This window comes from Myripristis murdjan, chromosome 9 (genome assembly GCF_902150065.1).
Source record: "Myripristis murdjan chromosome 9, fMyrMur1.1, whole genome shotgun sequence".
NCBI lineage: Eukaryota > Metazoa > Chordata > Actinopteri > Holocentriformes > Holocentridae > Myripristis > Myripristis murdjan.
In genome coordinates this window covers 21,806,739-21,826,254 of record NC_043988.1, presented here as the reverse complement: position 1 = coordinate 21,826,254, position 19,516 = coordinate 21,806,739, and the positions used below count along the sequence as shown (strand labels likewise).

General features: G+C 41.8%; 1 protein-coding gene across 1 annotated transcript in view; it reads right to left on the bottom strand.

The window, feature by feature from the left end:
* Nucleotides 1-1,340: 1,340 nt before the first annotated feature.
* The window catches only part of grid2 (glutamate receptor, ionotropic, delta 2), a 607,933-nt gene continuing 589,757 nt past the window's right edge, over nt 1,341-19,516 (bottom strand). The window contains exons 15-16 of the mRNA XM_030061028.1: nt 17,806-18,046; nt 1,341-4,328 (exon numbers count right to left, since the gene is read on the bottom strand). Of these exons, the coding sequence (XP_029916888.1) occupies nt 3,861-4,328; nt 17,806-18,046 (709 nt within the window). The 3' untranslated portion in view covers nt 1,341-3,860. The remainder of the gene's footprint in view (nt 4,329-17,805; nt 18,047-19,516) is intronic.

Here is a 19,516-nt window from a genome sequence, read left to right as displayed (position 1 = left end):
GTCAAACACTTAATGTAAACCTGGTAAGACATAATACATATTTATCATGATTGATTATGTTCTCAGTTGCACAAAAAAAAAAAAAAAAAATGCCAGTGCTAATATGCAGACATTTAGCAAGCAGTGGAAGATAAAGAGATGAACAGAGAGTAAGCGATCCACAGTTAAGTCAGTGTCATTCATTAAAAACTGGTAACAAAAGACAGTCAGATATATTGCTGTTACAAATACTTACCAATTATTTGATCCAGACATACATAATCATCTTCGTCATTCACATTGGAACTAAAGAGTGTGGAGTGACACCTTGAGATTTTTTTTTTTGGTATACTTACATGAGGTGGTGTACAAAGTCATGAGAAAACTTAGAAAAGTAAAGTCGGTCAGAGATTTAAGCAGTAGTCATTGATTAATTGTGTTTCTAATCAATAAGAATGTGCTCTGAAATTTAACATGATGGCTGAACTTTTTATCAAGAATTGCTCATTGGTAGGTTACCTCCCATGCTGAACATTGACAGTTTCAAGACATTTACAGACGTGTATGAAACACAGAGATGGCCAAAACATACTGTATCTACCATGGAGGAGTTTGAGGAGTTGCTGTTGTCCTTTGAATTAGAGTTGCCAGAGACTCGTCAGTTTTCTTAGACCTGGTCCTGATCATAACACATAAAATCATGAAATATAACATTAAGTATCTGCACAGGATTCTCAGTTTATTGTATAACTGGTCTGGTATGAAGCCACGTGTGATTTATCCTCTTTGACTGGCCTATTGGAATGGTTCCCCGTCTGTTGTACAAAGTGCGGAAATGATGGATACACTGTAAATGAACGTAGCTTAGCATGACCATGAGATGAAAAAGTGCAACTATGCTGACCTATAAAGTCATTTCCATTTCATACGCATGTCCATGGGACTCAGAAAAAAGCAAGCATAAGAAAACTATCTCTGCTATGTTGATTGTGGCACTTTCAAATCTGTTTTTATTCTAGATGAACAAAGACAACAAATACCATCCCACTGTAGAAAACCTGTTTATTAGACAAATTATACACAGAAAGCTTTGCCACTTGTAACAGAGGCCCCAGTTTGTTCAGTTTTTGAATAATATGCAACACATACAACAAAATAGGCCTATATTAAATACTGTACATCATAAATTTTTGAAAATTATCAAGTAAATCCTGTACGTTCTATGTATGAAATTAAAAATGTTAACAGATAGCGCAAGAGCAAGTTTGTGCATGCTTTCTTTTTAATCAACTTGCCACTTTTTGTTATTTAGCCAGCAAATAATAAAATGAACTCAAGATGACATGAGAAAAGCAAAAGTTTGTGTTTATGTGTGTGTTGACCATGGGCAGGACAGGGGAAAACCAAATGCAGTAATGTGACTGCTAAACTCAACACTAAAGCTCATAATGATATACTCTCTTTTTGTTAAACAAAAATAGCATCAACATGTAAAATATACATTTTTATAATGTCTCTCTTGTTTATACTAAATAAAACTTTTTAAATGTTTGTCTGTGTCCTATTTGTCATTCAATAGCCATACTGTAGCCTATTATAAGAAAAGAACGCCTAAGAATGCTTGCTTCAAAACACTGCGGCTTGACTGAGTTCTCTACGCACAACATTTTGCGGTTTTTAGTTCTTAAAGATAACAAACTGAAAACTTGTTCTAAACAACTAACATTATCAATTATTAATACAGTGTTAGTGAAAAAGGTTTGGTTCCTTTTGACCACCCCACCCACCAGTCCACAAAATATTCCTTTAATGCTTCTGATGTACCATTCCCCTTTCCCAACCCTAAAATGCACCTTAATGGTCTTGTTTTAATCAATTGGCACTTTAAAAACAAGTTATATAAACAGTACCCTTAACATTATAGATATGAAATAGAAGTGTATTTCAGACTCATCTCATAAAAAGGCAGCCACTGGTTTCTGATAAGATTCCAATGAGCTTAAAGGACGGCCATTGACTCTTCATGACATCCCTATGACCATAAAGCACAATCACTGGCTCCCTACTCTTAGACAGTTCAGATGCAGAGTGGCATTTTGGGTATGACTGGGCGTTGGGAGGGTACAGCTATCTAGTTGACATAAGCCCTGCGCTAAAAATGCTGTTGCAATGGCTTCTGAACCAGAATACGACTCTGTTTCACCGCTTGACCTGATAAGAACTGAATGGTCGGTTAATGGACTTGAAAAGGACATGACCATACAGAATGAGCTTTTTTTTTTTCTTTTAAACTTCTGGGCCATGGCAGCACTAAAATAAGGTAAAACAAACAATAACAAACTTAACAACTGAAAAGTAAAACTTTGAATGACTTAATGATGCAAAACCAGAGACTACAGCACTCATTTAGCAGTTTTTCAAAGTTGGCTGAGAGAAAAAACAAGTAGACAGCTCAGAACAATGTTATTTTTTGTACTTCCTGACCAAAACACATTCCACGCATTAAAATCTATTTTTTTTTCCAAAAACAAAAGTCAATAAAAGACATATAATAAGCATAAGCTTTTTGAAGTCCTTCGGCTTGTCTTATGTTTTTTTTTTTCTTTCACTTGTTTTTTCTTTCACTTATTTATCATCCCTTTTTAATAATCCCTCTCAAAGTCTTATTAGAGGATCTCACCTTGCCTTGAAAAGCAGACAGCACAGTACAGGTGAGAAAAGAAAATATCAGATCTACATACAATCACTTACAGGTCTGTGGGCACTGGTACAGTGCAGTGGGATTGACAAAGAGTCTTTAATGTGCATCAGAATGGTGAAAACAGTCTCAGGCTGATGCACCAAAATGGCAGAGATATTTTAAGACCAATGCACCAAATACGTGGTTCAGCAGTGTCAGATTGTTGCACTGCCATGGCATTTCAACAGTTTCCAGACCGATGCACCCCGAAGGTGTTAGCATGTCATCAGCTGCAAGTCTTAGGTCTAGTCAGGCCACCTCATGGACACCATCTTGGGGATGACTTCACATTTGGAACCACAGGTATTGATGAAACAACACCAGAGAAAACCGAGCATGATGGACTCCCATATAGTGAAAAGGCAGAGTAAGACGGTAGAAGTAGTAGAGTCTTCCAATAACCACTGAGATGGTGCCTTTAGAGAGCTAGAAGGAGCTGCTGTAAGTATTACCAGGGCTACGGACAAAACCATGTGTTAAGGGCTCTACATACGCCTTTAGAAAATAACTGCCCCTTAATTGCTAATTTAGTACGAGCCCCTTGGGGTTACCGTGGGATCATGGCCTCAGACGCCTCAGTATCATCCGCTAATGGCAGCCCTGGAGTTCACAAGGGTATAGAAGCGTTTCTTGTTGCAGTAGTATAAACTAAACCATCCAAGGTGGGGTTTAGTCATTAATAGGAGTCATGTCATTACAGTATGTCTCCATGACATGAGGCAGTCCTCACGTCTTAAAACAGAAACAATTGAAAAACAGATCCCCCTTCACACATATCCCCAAAATAATCCCCCAAACAACCACAAGAACAACAACAATAAAGCAAGGATTCGAGCCCACCCTCCCCTCCCCGCCCCTCCCCCCCTTTTCCTGCGTCACCAGCTGGTTTGCAGGAGGATAAGGAACGCCTCAGTAGACCACCACCTCCTCCATCTCCTCCTCCACATAGAAAACAAACACCCCTCGAAACAGCCCTGCGAAAACAGAAAACAAAAGGATTCCTATGTACATAGATCTCTATGTTCGGATATTTTTTTTTTAGCTTAGCCATAGTGTATTTGTTTTACCACCCATGGCCCACTCTGACCACCTCCCCCCCTCCTCCTCTTTCTCCTGAATCAACCACCTCCATAGCAGCTCCTCATATGGAGGTGCCCCTGTCTGGGTCGTTGCCATATCCAAAGTTGGGTCCTGGACCTGTGGGCTGATAGGGGATAGAGGACATTGTCTTAATGGGGCTGCGGAAGAAGCCACCGTTGGGGGCCCTCTGCCTGAAAGGGCCAACCCCGCCAGTCCGATGGTCTTGGAGGCCGCCCCCTCCCCCACCGCCACCACTCCCGAAACCAGCGGCAAATCCAGCGGCGGCTTTGGCAGAGAGGCTGCGGCTGAGGGTCTGGATCTGCTCTGGGATGAAGGTGGTGGTGGTGATGTGGGTGTTACGGAAATCACTGATCTGCTCCAGTGCTTGGCGCGCGGCGGGCAGGGCATCCATGTCGAGGGGCGTTAAATCGATGGAAGAGGTGGAGAACTGCTTGTGGGGGCTTTCATCCTCGGTGCACAAGCTGTTAACCCGCCGGTGTAGGTGCTCCAGGTCGATCTCCTTATCGTCCTGCAGTTAGGGAGGGCCAGGGAAGGATAGGAGGGAGAAAAGGAAGAGGGGATGGAGAATGCGAATGGAGGTTAAGGGGAAGGAGGGGCAGGGGAAAAGAGGAAATGACGTGGGGAAAGGTGGAAGGAGGGCATGAAGGGAAGAGGTTGGGAAAGAAGGATGAGAGGGGATGGAATGGGGGAAAGATTCAGGAAAGAAGTTTAAGGATGAGAGGAGCGAGTGGAAGGGATGGAGGAGGAGGAGGATGGAATGATAGAAGGAGAAGATCAGAGGAGGTGAAAGAATGTGAAATTGAGAAAAGAGAATGAATAGGAAGAAAAGAGGGTGCAATATGCAATGGAGGTAAATTGGAACAAGGAGGAAAAGGAGAGAGGAGGTAAAGGAAAAGGTGTGAGGGTAGTTCAAATAGTACAGGAATGTGGAGGTGGAGAGAATCGCGAAGGAGAGCAAAAAGGGAGGAAACGGAAACAGAGCAGAGTATGTGCAGAGAGTAGGTATTTTGTAAAGGAAGAGGACGAAGAAGAAGAAGGATGGGACGTGGTTGTATTCAACAGTCAGGATGTCATCCATCCAGCCAGTACAAATGGATAATAAGGAAAAGAGGGGAGTGAGAGCAAGGAGGAGAAATTTGGACAATCCAGAGCAGGAGGGGATGAGGTCAAGAGAGCATATGGATGGCAAAACAAAATTTTGTGACAATGTTAAAGAGAATCAAAATAACATGATCGTAAGAGTGAGAATGAGAGTAAGTAAGTTGAAAGTGAAGCGACATGAAAGTAATAAATGGATGAATGGATAATGGCCACAGGGAAATGTGGGTGACGGAAAGCAGGATAACAAGAAAGAAGAAGGGAAAGAAGGAGGGAAGGATAGAGAAGCACACTCTGAGCTGTGGTCAGGATACTGAAGAGAGAAGCATACACACACACACACACACAGACACACACACACACACACACACACACACACACACACACACACACACGCGCGCGCGCACACACACACACACACACACACACACTTATACCAGCTCTATAAGGGAGTGCAGCTCATCTGGAATACACGCACTGCATTCATGCAGTGTTTGCGATTCCAGTGTGCTAGGTCTTAACTATCAAGCAAGTGTTACCATACATTATCTATTGCTCTATGCATGCAACTTATATACTCTAAAATAACTGGTGTGGCACATATAAATAAGTAGTATTTTCTTTATTGGATAATATTAATGTTTTCTTCATTCATGGCTCACTGTGCCAGAAAATTCACATTGAGATTGACTTCTCTTTTTCAAGTGAACTTTGCCCAGGCTGCATATAAAGCGCCAATGCAGCTACTATGGTCTACTTATCAACTATAACAGACATAGGAGGAAATCATTGGTTGATATTCAAACAGATTCTTAGTACCAGCTAAACACAAACTACTTTACTTAAGCTTTAACTTAACTTATACTATACATCAACTGAAACTTAGCAATATTACAAAGCATACCTTATAGTGCTATATTCACATATATTCCTTATCCACATAGTCTTAAGGATGGTAACACTGAGTGAAAGGTGTTTCATGCTTGTACTGGGTAGGAGGGGGGTGGAAAGTGGTGAAGGGGAGCTCAGTTCATAATGAATGATTGTGGGGTGAGCATATACAGAGGAGAGGGCTCAGGTGAACTGTGTTAAGGGGTGCTGGGGTGCTCAGTGAGTTTCCTAAATTCTTGAAAGGTGACACCTCAATTTTGTGTTGTCCACACACACACAAACACACATACACACGCACCAAAATGGCAGTGTGCTTCTCTATTTTTTTTTGTGTGGGGTGGGATGAGGGGAGTTAAGGTTTTCTGAAGTGTCTGGTGAATAGGGATCACATTTTGTTGCTGACAGGCATACAGTGCTCAAGTGAGGGGAAGTCAAGGTTTTTTAGGGATGGAGTCAGGGGTGGGATGGTGGGCTTCACCAGTGTTTACATCTGGGGAGTTCACAGAAATATCTTTTGGCCACAGACAAACGGCATTTTTGAAGAGGGGGAAGTCACATTTTTAGGGGATACAGACAGCTCTACTGACCGTGTCCTTTGGGTCTGGGGGGTCTGGAGGGGGCTCTGGCCCTACTGTATGTAGTTCAGGGGCAGAGGGGACCACCAGTGGTGCCCCCTGGTTGCCATCTAAGGAAGTGACAGCAGGAGGAAGAAGAGGACGGGGGGGCGCTGTTGTTTGTCGTGACATTATCATACACACACTAAACGTTTGGAAGTAGAGAAGTGGAGAAAGGGGATATTGACGGGGAAGAGAGTTGGCATAAAAAGAAATGAAGGGGGGTGAAAGAGAAGAGTGAATCACAAAAGGTCAGTCTGCTGCCTGTGAGAGGAGCCTTATGGGTAACTACGAGGGGGAGGGAAAAGGGTTGAGGCACGGAAAAGTGAAAAGCTGTTGTGGACAAAGCAGAAGGAGAGACCTGACTGTGATTTCTGACATTAGCTATGAGGGATGGTGTACTGTGTTCTTCCATTGTAATGCCCACAGTATGTGTGCAGAAGATAATTTGCTAGAAAACCTAATGATCAAAATCTACAAAGTATTTACAACAAAATTAAATAAATAAATCTAATGATCAAAAATACATTTAAATGGACAGTACAGCTCTCATTTACGATGACTCATAAATATATGTATTATAAGTAAAAGCTTGGTTTACTCAAGCCAAGCTTAGTTTAGAAAAAAGTTGGTCAAAAAGTTTTTGGCTTCATTTATGGAATAAGTTTCTGTAAAAATGTCTATCTTATGCTACATAAATTCTGCACTACAAGCATTTACCCACACATGTAACTCTGCAGGGCATGCAACTTTGACTGGAGACCTCCAGTGACTAAGCTGTGCGTCAAAGCTGATGCTCCACTTGCATCTTGATAGAGAGACAGCACCCTCTAATGGCTGAAAGGCATCATTGCACACATACCAGGACATGTCAGGCATATAAAAGTGTTAAAAAAGAGGTACATCTGCTTTTGACCTAGGACATTACTGCAAGGTTACATTCCAGTTTTGATTCCTGCGCCTTGATTTTCATGACTGCTCATATTATAATGCATGAATCATTGCATTACAAAAGTATCTATCCATAAGTATTACTAACCAATGATCACATGGCTGATACATTTTTTATCCTCTATTCAATAGAGGGTAGAGTCTATTGTATGTATAACCTTGGGGTGGGAGGTGAGGTGGTGAAGGTGGTCATTCTCATTTTGGGGGTGAGCTCAGAGGGGTTGGTGGGTTCGTAGGAGTGCTGCACAATCAGGGCGCAGGGGATGTCGCAGCATGCTGGGGGCTGGTAATGGGTAGCGGTGGGGGCAGTGGTGTTGGCGGTGTTGGGGGTCTGGTTCTGGGCCTGACCCCCCAGGGCTAGAGGGTGCTCGTTGGGGCTATGAGGGCACGGATCAGCAGCTTGCCTGGCAGACGGGCCATCTGCCTGTGTCTGGTGTGGGTGAGTGTGTGATGTGCGTATGTGTGTGTGTGTGTGTGTGTGTGTGTGTGTGTGTGTGTGTGTGTGTGTGTGTGTGTGTGTGTTGTGTGTGAGAGAAAGAAAGCAAGAAGGACAGGAGGAAAGAGACAGCGAGTGAGAGAGAGACAATAATGGGAGAGAGATGTGAGAGTGGACAGAATTTAATACGTTTGTGTGTTCGTTTGTGTGCATGAGATTTGTGTGTGAAGATAAAAAAAAAGGCCAAATAGACAAACAGACAGACAGACAGACAAACAACAGACAGGCAAAGAGGAGGGATGAGGAGCAACAGACAAGATCAGGCAGATGGGAGGATGGGAGGGTGAAGGAGAGAGAGAAGTCGATTGGAGAGACAGACGGGTGGGGGGTGAGTGAGAAAAAAAGACATGGTAGTCAGTCAGCACACACAGTAGGCAGGTTGTTCTGTGCTGTTGTGTCCTCAAGGGAGACATTCACACAGTCATTATATACCTGGAAAGGGTAGATGTTTAAATGGCATTTTGTATTGCTCTCTCTCTCTCTCCCCCTCGCCCGCTACACCCCTCAACACAGAGTACTTATCTACAAAACAAAACAAAAAGGCAATATGAGAGCTTTGAGCCACAGTGACACAGATTATTTCATAGAGTTAGAACGAGCAGACTGGCCATGTCCATCTGAACTAACAAAAAAAAAGAAAAAAAAAAAAAAATCTGAGGTGTACCAAAGGAGGTATTTAGCTTGATACACAAGGAAGTGCCTGCTCTGCTCGTGCTAAATCTATATGGATTATATGAAATATCAGACATGGTCAAAACCAGTTATCACCCTGGAAGAGTTCTGACACTGACAGTTGGCTTTGTTTGGGTCATTTTTTTGGGGCTACTTATTGATAGGTGACATCATGAGTAATATTCAGATTTTGAAATTGTGGGCATGTCAATGACAGAACTCTTTCACATGAAGCTCTGGCAGAACATTTACAGGCCAGAAAAATAAAGCAATATAGCCATCATGTTGTACAGTGCTTTGCTTATATGGATGAAGTGGGTACTCAGACATTCATCTGCTAATAGTTCCTCTCAGAAAAATAATAAATAAATAAATATTATCCATTTTTCATCAGATATATTTTGTCACCACAAACATACCCATACATAACCACCCAGACACAAATTAAAATAATTCAGATGGTTTTGAGCACAGAGAAAGTAGAAGGACCACTAACTCCCATAAATATGGATAACTCGTGTCAGTATGTTGTCTAATAAGAACATACACTGTAAAATGTGAAGTGCTTAGAAGGGAGTTATACGCAGTTACATAGTCCTCCTTGATTTTGTGCACCTATACAATCCCATTATTATCAAAACAATTATGGTACCAGTGTCTTTGTAGGGGACCAGGAATAGCACAACAACACTGTGTGTCTGTCTGTGTGTGCGTGTAATCCCAGTGGCAAATGTCTTAAGTTTACATCGAAAAGCCAGCTCACTGATAACAATGTCAATCATTCCACAGCACACAACACAGAACTGCAGCACAGACACAAACACTGACGGTCAAAGCAGTTAACACAGCATTATGACATACAGTATGTATGCAAAGGCATGTGCAGACGTACAGTATGTGATTATGTATGTATTTAGTATGTTTAAGAAACACAGAGACACAAAAAGAGCTTAGTAGGATTATAGGATGAACAGTGCATTGTTGATTTTGATGCAGAAAACACGTGTGTATGTGAATGTGTGTGGAAGGATGTTTTAGCCCTATTTGATGGTTTTACATAGTAAAATCAAAGATTATTCATGGCATATTTTGGCTGTTTGTTTCTTTTCATAAGTGAATTACATCAATCTGGAGGTCACTGAGCATAAGATAGCCAGATACTTAATTTTCACTTGCAAGAGAGGGAACGAACATGAACTGAAAAGCACCAGGGTGTATAAAAATGCATAAATGCGTATTTTGCGTTAATGGGTTTCATGACACTGACACAAAGTCTGAGCATTCATTTTATTGACATGAGACTGAAATGACTGAGGCAAGGCAAGCTCAATGGGAATAAATTTAAGGCAGTGATTATTTATGCATGCAGAAATATGTGTTTTGGGAGTGTGTATCTCTTTGTGTTGTGTGTGTGTGTGCAGTTGTATGTGATTGTGCAGTCAGATTGCAGTAGCTGTACATTGTCTTCAGGGAGGGACACAAGTGATGAGGGCTTTTGATTTTGTAATCATAAATGATCAGTCGTGTCAGCATTGTCTTGAGCACATAATCCATGGGCCCTGTTCGACAAAACATCTGTGACTGGAAAAGCCTAATTGATAATCCCAATGATATAACTGCACTCAACTCCCATCAACCATTCATCAGTCATCCCTCTGCTTTTTCGGAAGTGCTCACTCTGGGCTAAACCACAAGGGAGAGTTACATCAGAAAGTAGATAAATTCAATAGAATGGAACTTGTAATTTAATCTAAACACCATTTAAGAGGCTGTTTGTAACACTCCCTGATCAGATAACATCATCCAGATTCCTCTGATGGGTCACAGTGATACATTGCACCAGACCAGAATTCAGCCATATCCAGGCAACCTGACATTTCATATGGGAGGTTGGGAGTCCAATTTAATAAAACAAATAACAGCACTGAACATTTTACCTGCATAGTAGGCTACTGTCTGATGGTACACAGAAAAACTCTGAGTCATCAAGCCAAGTCTGCATTCTCATTCTTACTAATGGTGCCAACACACACTATATGGACAAAAGTATTGGGCCACACCTCTTAATCATTGAATTCAGGTATTTTGTTTAGTCCCATTGCCACAGGTCTATCAAGCACCTAGCCATGCAGTCTGCCTTGACAAACATTTGTGAAAGAAAGGGTCGCTCTAATTCAACTCATCAACTGTAAATGGCATGTAAATGGCATTATTGCAAAGTGGAAGCATTAGGAAACCACAGCAACTCAGCCACCAAGTGGCAGATCACATAAAGTTACAGAGCGGGGTCACCGAGTGCTGAGGCAGATAGTGCGTAAAAGTTGCCAACGCTCTGCTGACTCCATACTTGCAGAGCTCTTAAACTCCTCTTGCATTAACATCAGCACAAAAACTGTGTGCCGGGAGCTTCATGGCATGGGTTTCCATGGCCTAGCAGCCGCATGCAAGCCTTACATCTCCAAGCACAATGCCAAGCATCTGATGGAGCGGTGTAAAGCACACCGCCACTGGACTCTGGAGCGGTGGAGACATGTTCTGTGCAGTGACAAATCACACTTTTCTATCTGGCTGTCTGATGGACAAGTCTGGGTTTGAAGAATGCCAGGAGAACGTTCCGTGGCTTACAGCACTGCACTGTGCCAACTGTAAAGTTTAGTGAAGGAGGGATAATGCTGTGGGCTTGTTTTTCTGGGGTTGACCTCGGCCCCTTAGTTCCAATGAAGGGAAATCTTAATTCTTCAGCTCACCAAGACATTTTGGACAATTCTCTGCTTCCAACTTTGTGGGAACAGTTTGAGGAAGGCCCTCTCCTGTTCCAGCATGACTGTGCCCCAGTGCACAAAGCAGCTCCATAAAGGCATGGCTGGGTGAGTTTGGTGTGGAAGAACTTGAGTGGCCCCACAGAGCCCTGGCCTCAACCCCATCTAACACCTTTGGGATGAACTAGAGCAGAGATTGTGAGTCAGGCCCTCTCATCCAACATCAGTGTCTGACCTCACAAATGCTCTTCTGGGTGAATGGGCAAAAATTCCCACAGACACACTCCAAAATCTTGTAGAAAGCCTTCTCGGAAGAATGCAAGCTATTCTAGCTGCAAAGGGGGGACCAACTCCACATTAATGCCTATGGATTTAGAATGCGATGTTATAAAAGGTCCTGTAGGTGTGATGTGTAGGTGGCTCAGTACTTTTGTCCATATAGTGTATCTGGCCAAACCAAGCTTTAATATGTCCGTGCATACAGATAGGGTCACCATGCTGTCCCTCTCACATGAAGTTTGCGAAAATGCACTGGGTAGCTAACGCTTGCCCCAGTATGATATTCTCAAGTGGAATCCACACTAATTGACATTACTTTCAGCTGACAGAAAGCATGACTTTAGCCAAACCTGATTACAATATTTAAAGTTGGGTTCACTCTATCAGTTATGTATTTGGATAACAATATATACATTAGACTTTCACCTGGTGTGACTGCACACAGAGGTTGAGTTTTCCCAAGTGATGAAATGCAACATGCACGATTTCTCAAACTGGCTGCTTTGAAGTTGACTTAAACTTATTTTCCTGCCAAAACTGTCTAAGGACATGCTGCAGTGGGCCCAGCATGACTGACTCCTGTGGTAGCCTCAGTTACCATCTTGCAGCTGGCTGCCTGCTTAAAAACATTTTGGGATTAATTTGAGAAAGAGTATAAGGATGTCCCTGTTGTTTTTTACAGACATTAGGACATTGTTACTTTAGCAGTAAATTAGAGACAATAATGATTTTGCTGTAAGCCAACCCTCTTGTTAAAAATACTTGTGAAGTTTTATCAGTTTTAGAGTGTTGTGCCTTCATCACCCAGGCACAGATTGCTTGCTACTATGCTACTATGTAATTATTGCAGCAAGATTTATGCTTAACTTCCAGTGAAAATGCAGCCAATTGCTTCTTTGGACAGTTGGTCAGTCCTATGATCTGTGGTTGCTATGAACAAACTTGAGCCTACCCAGTGGCAACCTGTAGGTCAATACTGTGGCAGCGTGAAGGATGAGCGTCAGGGGTCAGCTATCAAAAACAAACATGGCTGACTGAGCCACCTTCATGTTCACCATGGCAGCACCGAAGGGGCTTTTCATGCTATTCAATACTAATTTGTTCTTGACTTGGACAGAATAGATTCCTCCAAGAAGATTTTCTCTACATTTTACTATTTATATTATCGATGTATATGGATGGTTGAGTGCCCCTTTAAGCTAGGCATGGCATTTTCCATTTCCTGTGAGGAGGGAATAAAGGAAAAAAAACATCATTGTTCACTTTGCCAGAAATCAGGTAAGTATCTGATAAGGGTATTTAACTGATACATTTATAGGATAACAACTGACATCTTGCAAAGGTTCCAGCCTTACCTAAGCACAGCTGTAAACTTACATTTCTATGAAAGCTTTTGATGAAACATAATTCATTATAATTTTATCAGAATGCCCATATAAGTTCATGCCATCATGCATGCCTAGCCTCTAAATCAGCAACAGACAGATGCCTTTGACACTCTGGTGCCCTTATATGCAAAAACCTTGAACAAGATCTACAAAGAGAATGAAGCACCTTCACCATTAATCCCCCTGCTGTCCCACCTATTCACTACTGGGACCCAAGTCCTGCTCTCAGTCAGGGGCTGATTCCACTGGCTGCTCTTAGCGGCTAATGAGGATGGCAAGGGGGCGTGTGTGTGTGTGTGTGTGTGTGTGTGTGTGTGTGTGTGTATGCATGCAGTAAGTGAACTACACTGCACTGAACATGACTTCGGGTTCAACTGAGGGTTTGGTTTCTTTGTGGTTGCTCAGTGGCAGACATGGTTACTGGTCTGAATGACAGATGAAAGCTGCTAACTGAGCAGGGGGCTGAGGACAGGAATACATGGGGTGTGTGTAGGGTGTGTGTGTGTGTGTGTGTGTGTGTGTGCATCAATCTGCACACACTGAGGAAAAAAAAAAAAACAAAATCTTTGTTGCCTGATCAAAAGCATGGCCTGTTGCTGAACTAAGTGATGACATGGCAGTCAGCTGGATGCCAATATTGTATGTGTTGCTATGGTGGACTCTATTCATAAGGCATGGGTTGAAATTCAAAATCTCAAAGAGAGCAGCAATATGAAAGACTGTCTAAATTTGACACCAAGGCTGACACTTTGTACCAACTTAGACGAAGAGATATGATCTCTGTTTCAGTTTTGATAATCTCTATTGATGCTATGAACAAATCATAGTGTAGAGGTATAGGTGTTCAGTGTTAAAGTGGTGCACCGTGCAGGTCACATTATTCCTATAATGCAGGACAATCCAATAACTGTAAGTAGTGATAACCATATCCCAAAGTTATAAACTAGAGACCTAATCTCTGATCTGTAATCTCTTATCGTTGTGCGGCCTGGAGCTGCATCACTAATGAACAGGACCCATTGATTCATAGAATGTTTATCTTAGCATTTTATTCCAAGTGAGAAGTGCTATCAGTCCTTAATCATTAAATGCATCCTGATATGCCAGAAAATCATCCTGGGTATGGTTACATTTACCTTCATCTTATTTTCCAATTTATTCTTAATGGAGCTTTAAATCAGCATGACACCATGGATTAGGGAGATGGGACGAGATCCTCTTACTTGTTTCTGGTAGTAGAAGTCCTTTGGAAATGTTCTGCTGTCCTTTTCAGCTTTATAATATTGTTTTTTTCTACCAAAAGCCAGTGGACAAAGGTGCTTTTGGTAACCAGGGCACTATTTCTTGAAAACATTCTAGCTAATTTAAAACACCTCCCTGTTGTCTGCCTGTAAGTTGGTGTTATATCTCTAAGGAATTTAAGTTGAATAGTAGGTTAGGAAACTATTCTACATTAATTCTCTAAAGCCATTATCCACAAGTTAACCTTAACCCTCCTTTATCAGAAAGCCTCTTTAGAGGGGAAAAAGCAATTGTCTGAAGCTAAAGTAATTTACCTGATGGCAAAAACATTTTCTGCTAAAATTAATCTGTGCTGCTTCATGCCTCAGTCTAATTTGTAACCAACACACAAATAATTAACTCTGAACCAAAAGTGAAAATATTATTTTCCACATAATTACATTTCTTTCTGTTTATCAGTGGCATGTTTTGCATACCAGATTTGCTATGCTTGGCTGCAATTTCACAGTTTTGATTTAAGTTATTTGCATGAACACTTTATTTCCTTGTGTTTTAGTGAACACAGCAGTGGGCAAAAGAGTTGACTAGGATGAAAGGGGAGAGGTTGGCTTAAATCCCTGTCAAGTCCATGTCTGGATAAAACAAAGCAGAGAGAAGAAAGGAACTACAGTGCCTACAAGGTGTAGCATCCAGAATATTGTAATGTGACTGGCTTGAGCTTGTGTATGTATGATCCATTATTAGGAAAACAACAGTGGAAGAGAACGTGCTGTCTCATAGCTTTTTATTTGATGTCATGCCCTGTCTTTTCTATGGTAGAGAAAAGAAAGCTACCTGGCCACACTATGATACAGACTGCAAGGTTCTTGTGACGACTTGATGAGAACCTGCAATTTCCTGAAATTATAGCCTTGCTGAGGTTACCAACTGTAGATAGATAGGCTGATTAGATATTTTACAGGGCGCTGCTGCTAATTTATAAGGTGGAGCTATTTTCAGGTGGACTAGTGCACATATGCATTAACCATGTTTAATACTGTAAGTCAGTGTCTCTGTCTGTATCCTGGTTGCATGCAGCAGCATGCCAGCAGACTTAGGCTGGTTTTGTACACTGCTTTTAACTTTGCCTTTGTCCGCTATTCTCCAAAAGGTTCAAACTTGTTTGATGTTTTTTTGCTGGGCACTGACAGTGCATAGCAGACTACTGAATTACATTGTATGGCCAATGGAGAAGTTAATTACTACTGTTTAAACTTTTAAGTGCAGAATAAATTACACATTTAAGCTCTTTTCAGTTTCCGCACGTATGCTCGTCCACTTATTCTAACATTTCCACTCACATCTACAACAATGGTAGTGCAGTGCAAGGGTGAGTGGTCAAGGTTGCCCTCACCTAAGTGCACTTTACTGTAGCCCACAGACCCCATTAACTCAAACATTAGAGCTCTGACTCGCGCTCTGCCCTTGAGGATATTGTCCACTGGTTGTGCAACTCTTTATATCCAGCGTCTTTGAAACTATCTGTGTCTGATCTAGAATATGACTGTGCGTCATCAGGGTATGGAAAGAGACTGGCACTGCCACTACATTTTTCAGAGTTTAAATACCACCTTTCACTGTAAAGTGTAAAGAGTATCTTAAGGAATTCAGTATGGAACCATGAACACAATGCCGCTGCTTCTGTCAGCTGATTGACAGTACACAAACCTCTTTGTCCATCTGTCTCACTTTCCAGTGTGTTCCTGCATGACTGTATGTTTTGTGTGTGTGTGTGTGTGTGTGTGTGTGTGTGTGTGTATGTGTGGAGAGGTGGTGGGACCCCCCCCCAACCCCCCCCCCCCCCCCCCCCCCCCCCCCCCCCCCCCCCCCGCCCCTGAAAAACAACTCACCCGAACCATCTAATATTAAATCAGTTGTTTTTTTGTTAATCTTATTTGATATCAGCATTACTTAATAGCCTTTTAGATCAAGTAATAAGGGATGAGAAGGCATAAGCCAAAACTAAGTGCCCTCTTCATTTAAGTTAAACAATTTCACAATTTGCTGCTTAATTCAGTTTTGAGCAGGAAATCTGCTTTTGGCAGTACATATACTTTCTCTGTAGCTGCTTGAAACCACGGGAAAGGGAAATTTATAGTTTCTCTTCAGATTTCCTGTGATTTTTCTTGTCAACTAGTAAGTATGTATGTAACTATGTATGTAACATACAGTAAAAAGGTGCATGTTCCATGTTCCTCCATGACACATCCATTAGTGTGCCACTTATTTTGTAGCAGCAAGGGTGGAGAAAAATACTGGTGGCAACAAGCTAATACACTGGACAGTTATGTAAAGAAATGGCTGCTAGATGTCCTTGCTGTGGTTGTCAACTCTTCAAAGAGGCACAACTAGTGTCTCTGTGGCATGTACCATAGAGTGAGAGTGAGTAGGACTAAAGACCTCTCAAGCCAAAGCCAATGCACCAGCACACCCTAATGGAGTGAAACCACTGTTTCATCAATGTGTTACAAAATGTTGCTGCTAAAGATGTTGATTTGATGTTAAGAATCTGGTGTTAAGAATATCCATGAGGAATAGTTTACATGTGACGCACCCTAGTTTCACATGCCCACATAAAGGATTCCAGATGGCCAATCCACACCCTCCCGAGCAGCATCTAGGATGCTTCAGAAACCTCTTCTAATGAAGTGTCTATATCCAATAACCTCATTGGATGTTAAAACTGAAAAGTGACTTTCTAAAAAAATGTATACATAAAAATACTGTGATATTACAGGAAAATAAAAGCTAGTCAAATTAAAATTTGAAAAAAAAAAAAAAAAAAAAAATTGAATTTGATGTTAACTTCCATTATATGAACAATTCATACTAGTAACATTCCAGTGAACCATTGCAAGCTCACTGGAGTATTACTACAGCGACAGATGACTAAGATTACTAAAAAAAATGACTGGGTGTTCGAAGAGGACAGAGGGAAGTATTCCTGTAGATGTAAAAAAAAAAAAAAGTAGAGCCAATCACTGGAAAATCCACAACAACAACTTCAAGATTCTTTCTAACAGAATGTGCAAAAGCTTAGCAACAAACAATTCCAACCAGTACTATCAGCACAGTTTTTTTTTTTTATGTTTCTTGGCAGAAAACTTTGTTTTGAAAAGTGGCAGGGGATCACAGGAAGGCTTAACAAAGCGCCAGACCCCATCAATGTAGCAGCTCTCTCTGATAGAGGGGCTATGCTCAAACCTTTCTTTCTCAAGCTGTTGAGTGTTCAGGAATTATCTTTTTTCACCTCAGTGATATTGGTCATGGAGCCAAGACTATGTGTGCACTAGGTCTTCACATGCCACTCTCCTTGCCCCAGCAAGACCCCAAACTAAAATGCCATACTCCTAGCCCAGAATTCTTCCATTGCCTCACCGTCTACTTTTTTCACTTTTATTTCTCTGTACCTTCATCCCTCTTTTCCTCTCTTTCATCCCACCAACCCACTTTCATGACTTTGGAGAAGTGTTAGGATTAATTCCTCCCTCACTAACTCACAAGCTCTCCAGCAACAGCACTACCCATCTCGCCTTCCCACCATCCATCCTCATACCTCCTTGGAGGGGACTCTGGATCCCTTCCTCCTTGACCACCAGCTTTCCACCATGGCGATGAGGCAGGAGAGCACCACACCAGCTGCCAGGACACAGAACACGCCAGCGAAGCTGTGAATGTCCAGGGCGCTGCCACGCTGTCGGGTCTGAACAGAGCTGTAGAGGTCACAGGGGCTGTCCCTGGGCCACCACTTGAGTTTCAGTATGTCCATGTCACCATTCTGCTGAAGCTCCAGGATTCTAGGATGTAGGGACACACACACACACACACACACACAAACACATACACAATCATATGCAAAATGTTAGCCCTTGCATCTGTCAAAATGTCCTGTGTATGCTGTAAAGTGACACTTTTTCCAAATGCTTGTTTTACCACAGATACATATACATAGACTTCTATAAGGAGGCACACTTACATGAATGAATATGTAGATTCATGAATGAATAATAATCAGGAGAGTAAAGATACTATGTCTAATACAACCATACTCACTTAAAGCACACTTAAAGCTTTTGAGATTATCGTGTTTTTTTTATCGTCATTGATAAAAAGAGTGCCATTGTGTAAGAGTGCCATTTAAATTCTCACATAGTCCATGTTGTCAGTTCAAAAAAGCCATGGAGGATGAAAAATAGTCACATTAAGTTTAACATTAAAAGGAAAAAAAAAAATGACACACTGCAGCATTTACTGCAGTTGCCATAGCCACTCTCTGCCACTTGATGACACTGTTGACTAACTAAAACCCAGCCTGGTCCCTGACAACCGTATTGGGCCGTCAAACTCATTATGGCTAACATTAATATGTTTTGCAGCACAGCGCAAGTACACTGCCACAATGTCATTATGCTGCCTAGCTTTAGTCCCATGAATGATGGCTTCAGAGAGGATAGAGCTCAGAGGTTGATGGGGTCCCTCTGTTAGCCTTCAGCTTATTATTTAACTGGGTCGTTCATTTTGGTTTGGAGGAGAGAGGTAGACACACACAGACAGACAGGCATATAGCCGCTCTGTGAGCGTTTGGATTGATATTTAACGGAGGCAATCTGGCATGGAGGAGAGAGGGGTGCAGGCAGGAGGAGAGACAGAGGCACAAAGTCAAACAGACAATGTGTGTGTTTAGGCATACAGCACCCGTGCAAGCACACTCTCATATGAACACATACATACAAACACTGAAAACAAATAGACCAAAATAAAGACAACACACACCTTACCTACACACACACACACACACACGCACACAACATACTGATTGACACAGAGACAATAGACTTAAACCCATTCAGATATATATAGTCACAACCAAGACTGCATGCATTTCCAAGCAACTTAAATGGGATCTCTCTCTCTCTCTCTCTCTCTCTCTCTCTCTCTCTCTGTGTGTGTGTGTGTGTGTGTGTGTGTGTGTGTGTGTGCATGTGTGTGCACAGTTGTTAGCAGACATCTGAAGAATTTCCTGGGACAAACACCTCCAACAGTTGCATGACTACATGCTGCACAGATGACAATGCCCATCTCCTGTCTTCATTTTTCTTCATAAAGAATGCACTGAACGTACTCAAATCAATCAAAAAATGCAAATGAGCCCAACAAACAGTTTACATAATTAATCTCATCTACAATAGCCAGAAAAGCAGGCTTCATTTCAATGTAAATCAACTAAACACACACAGCACGTCTCTCCATAATCATGTCACTCTCAT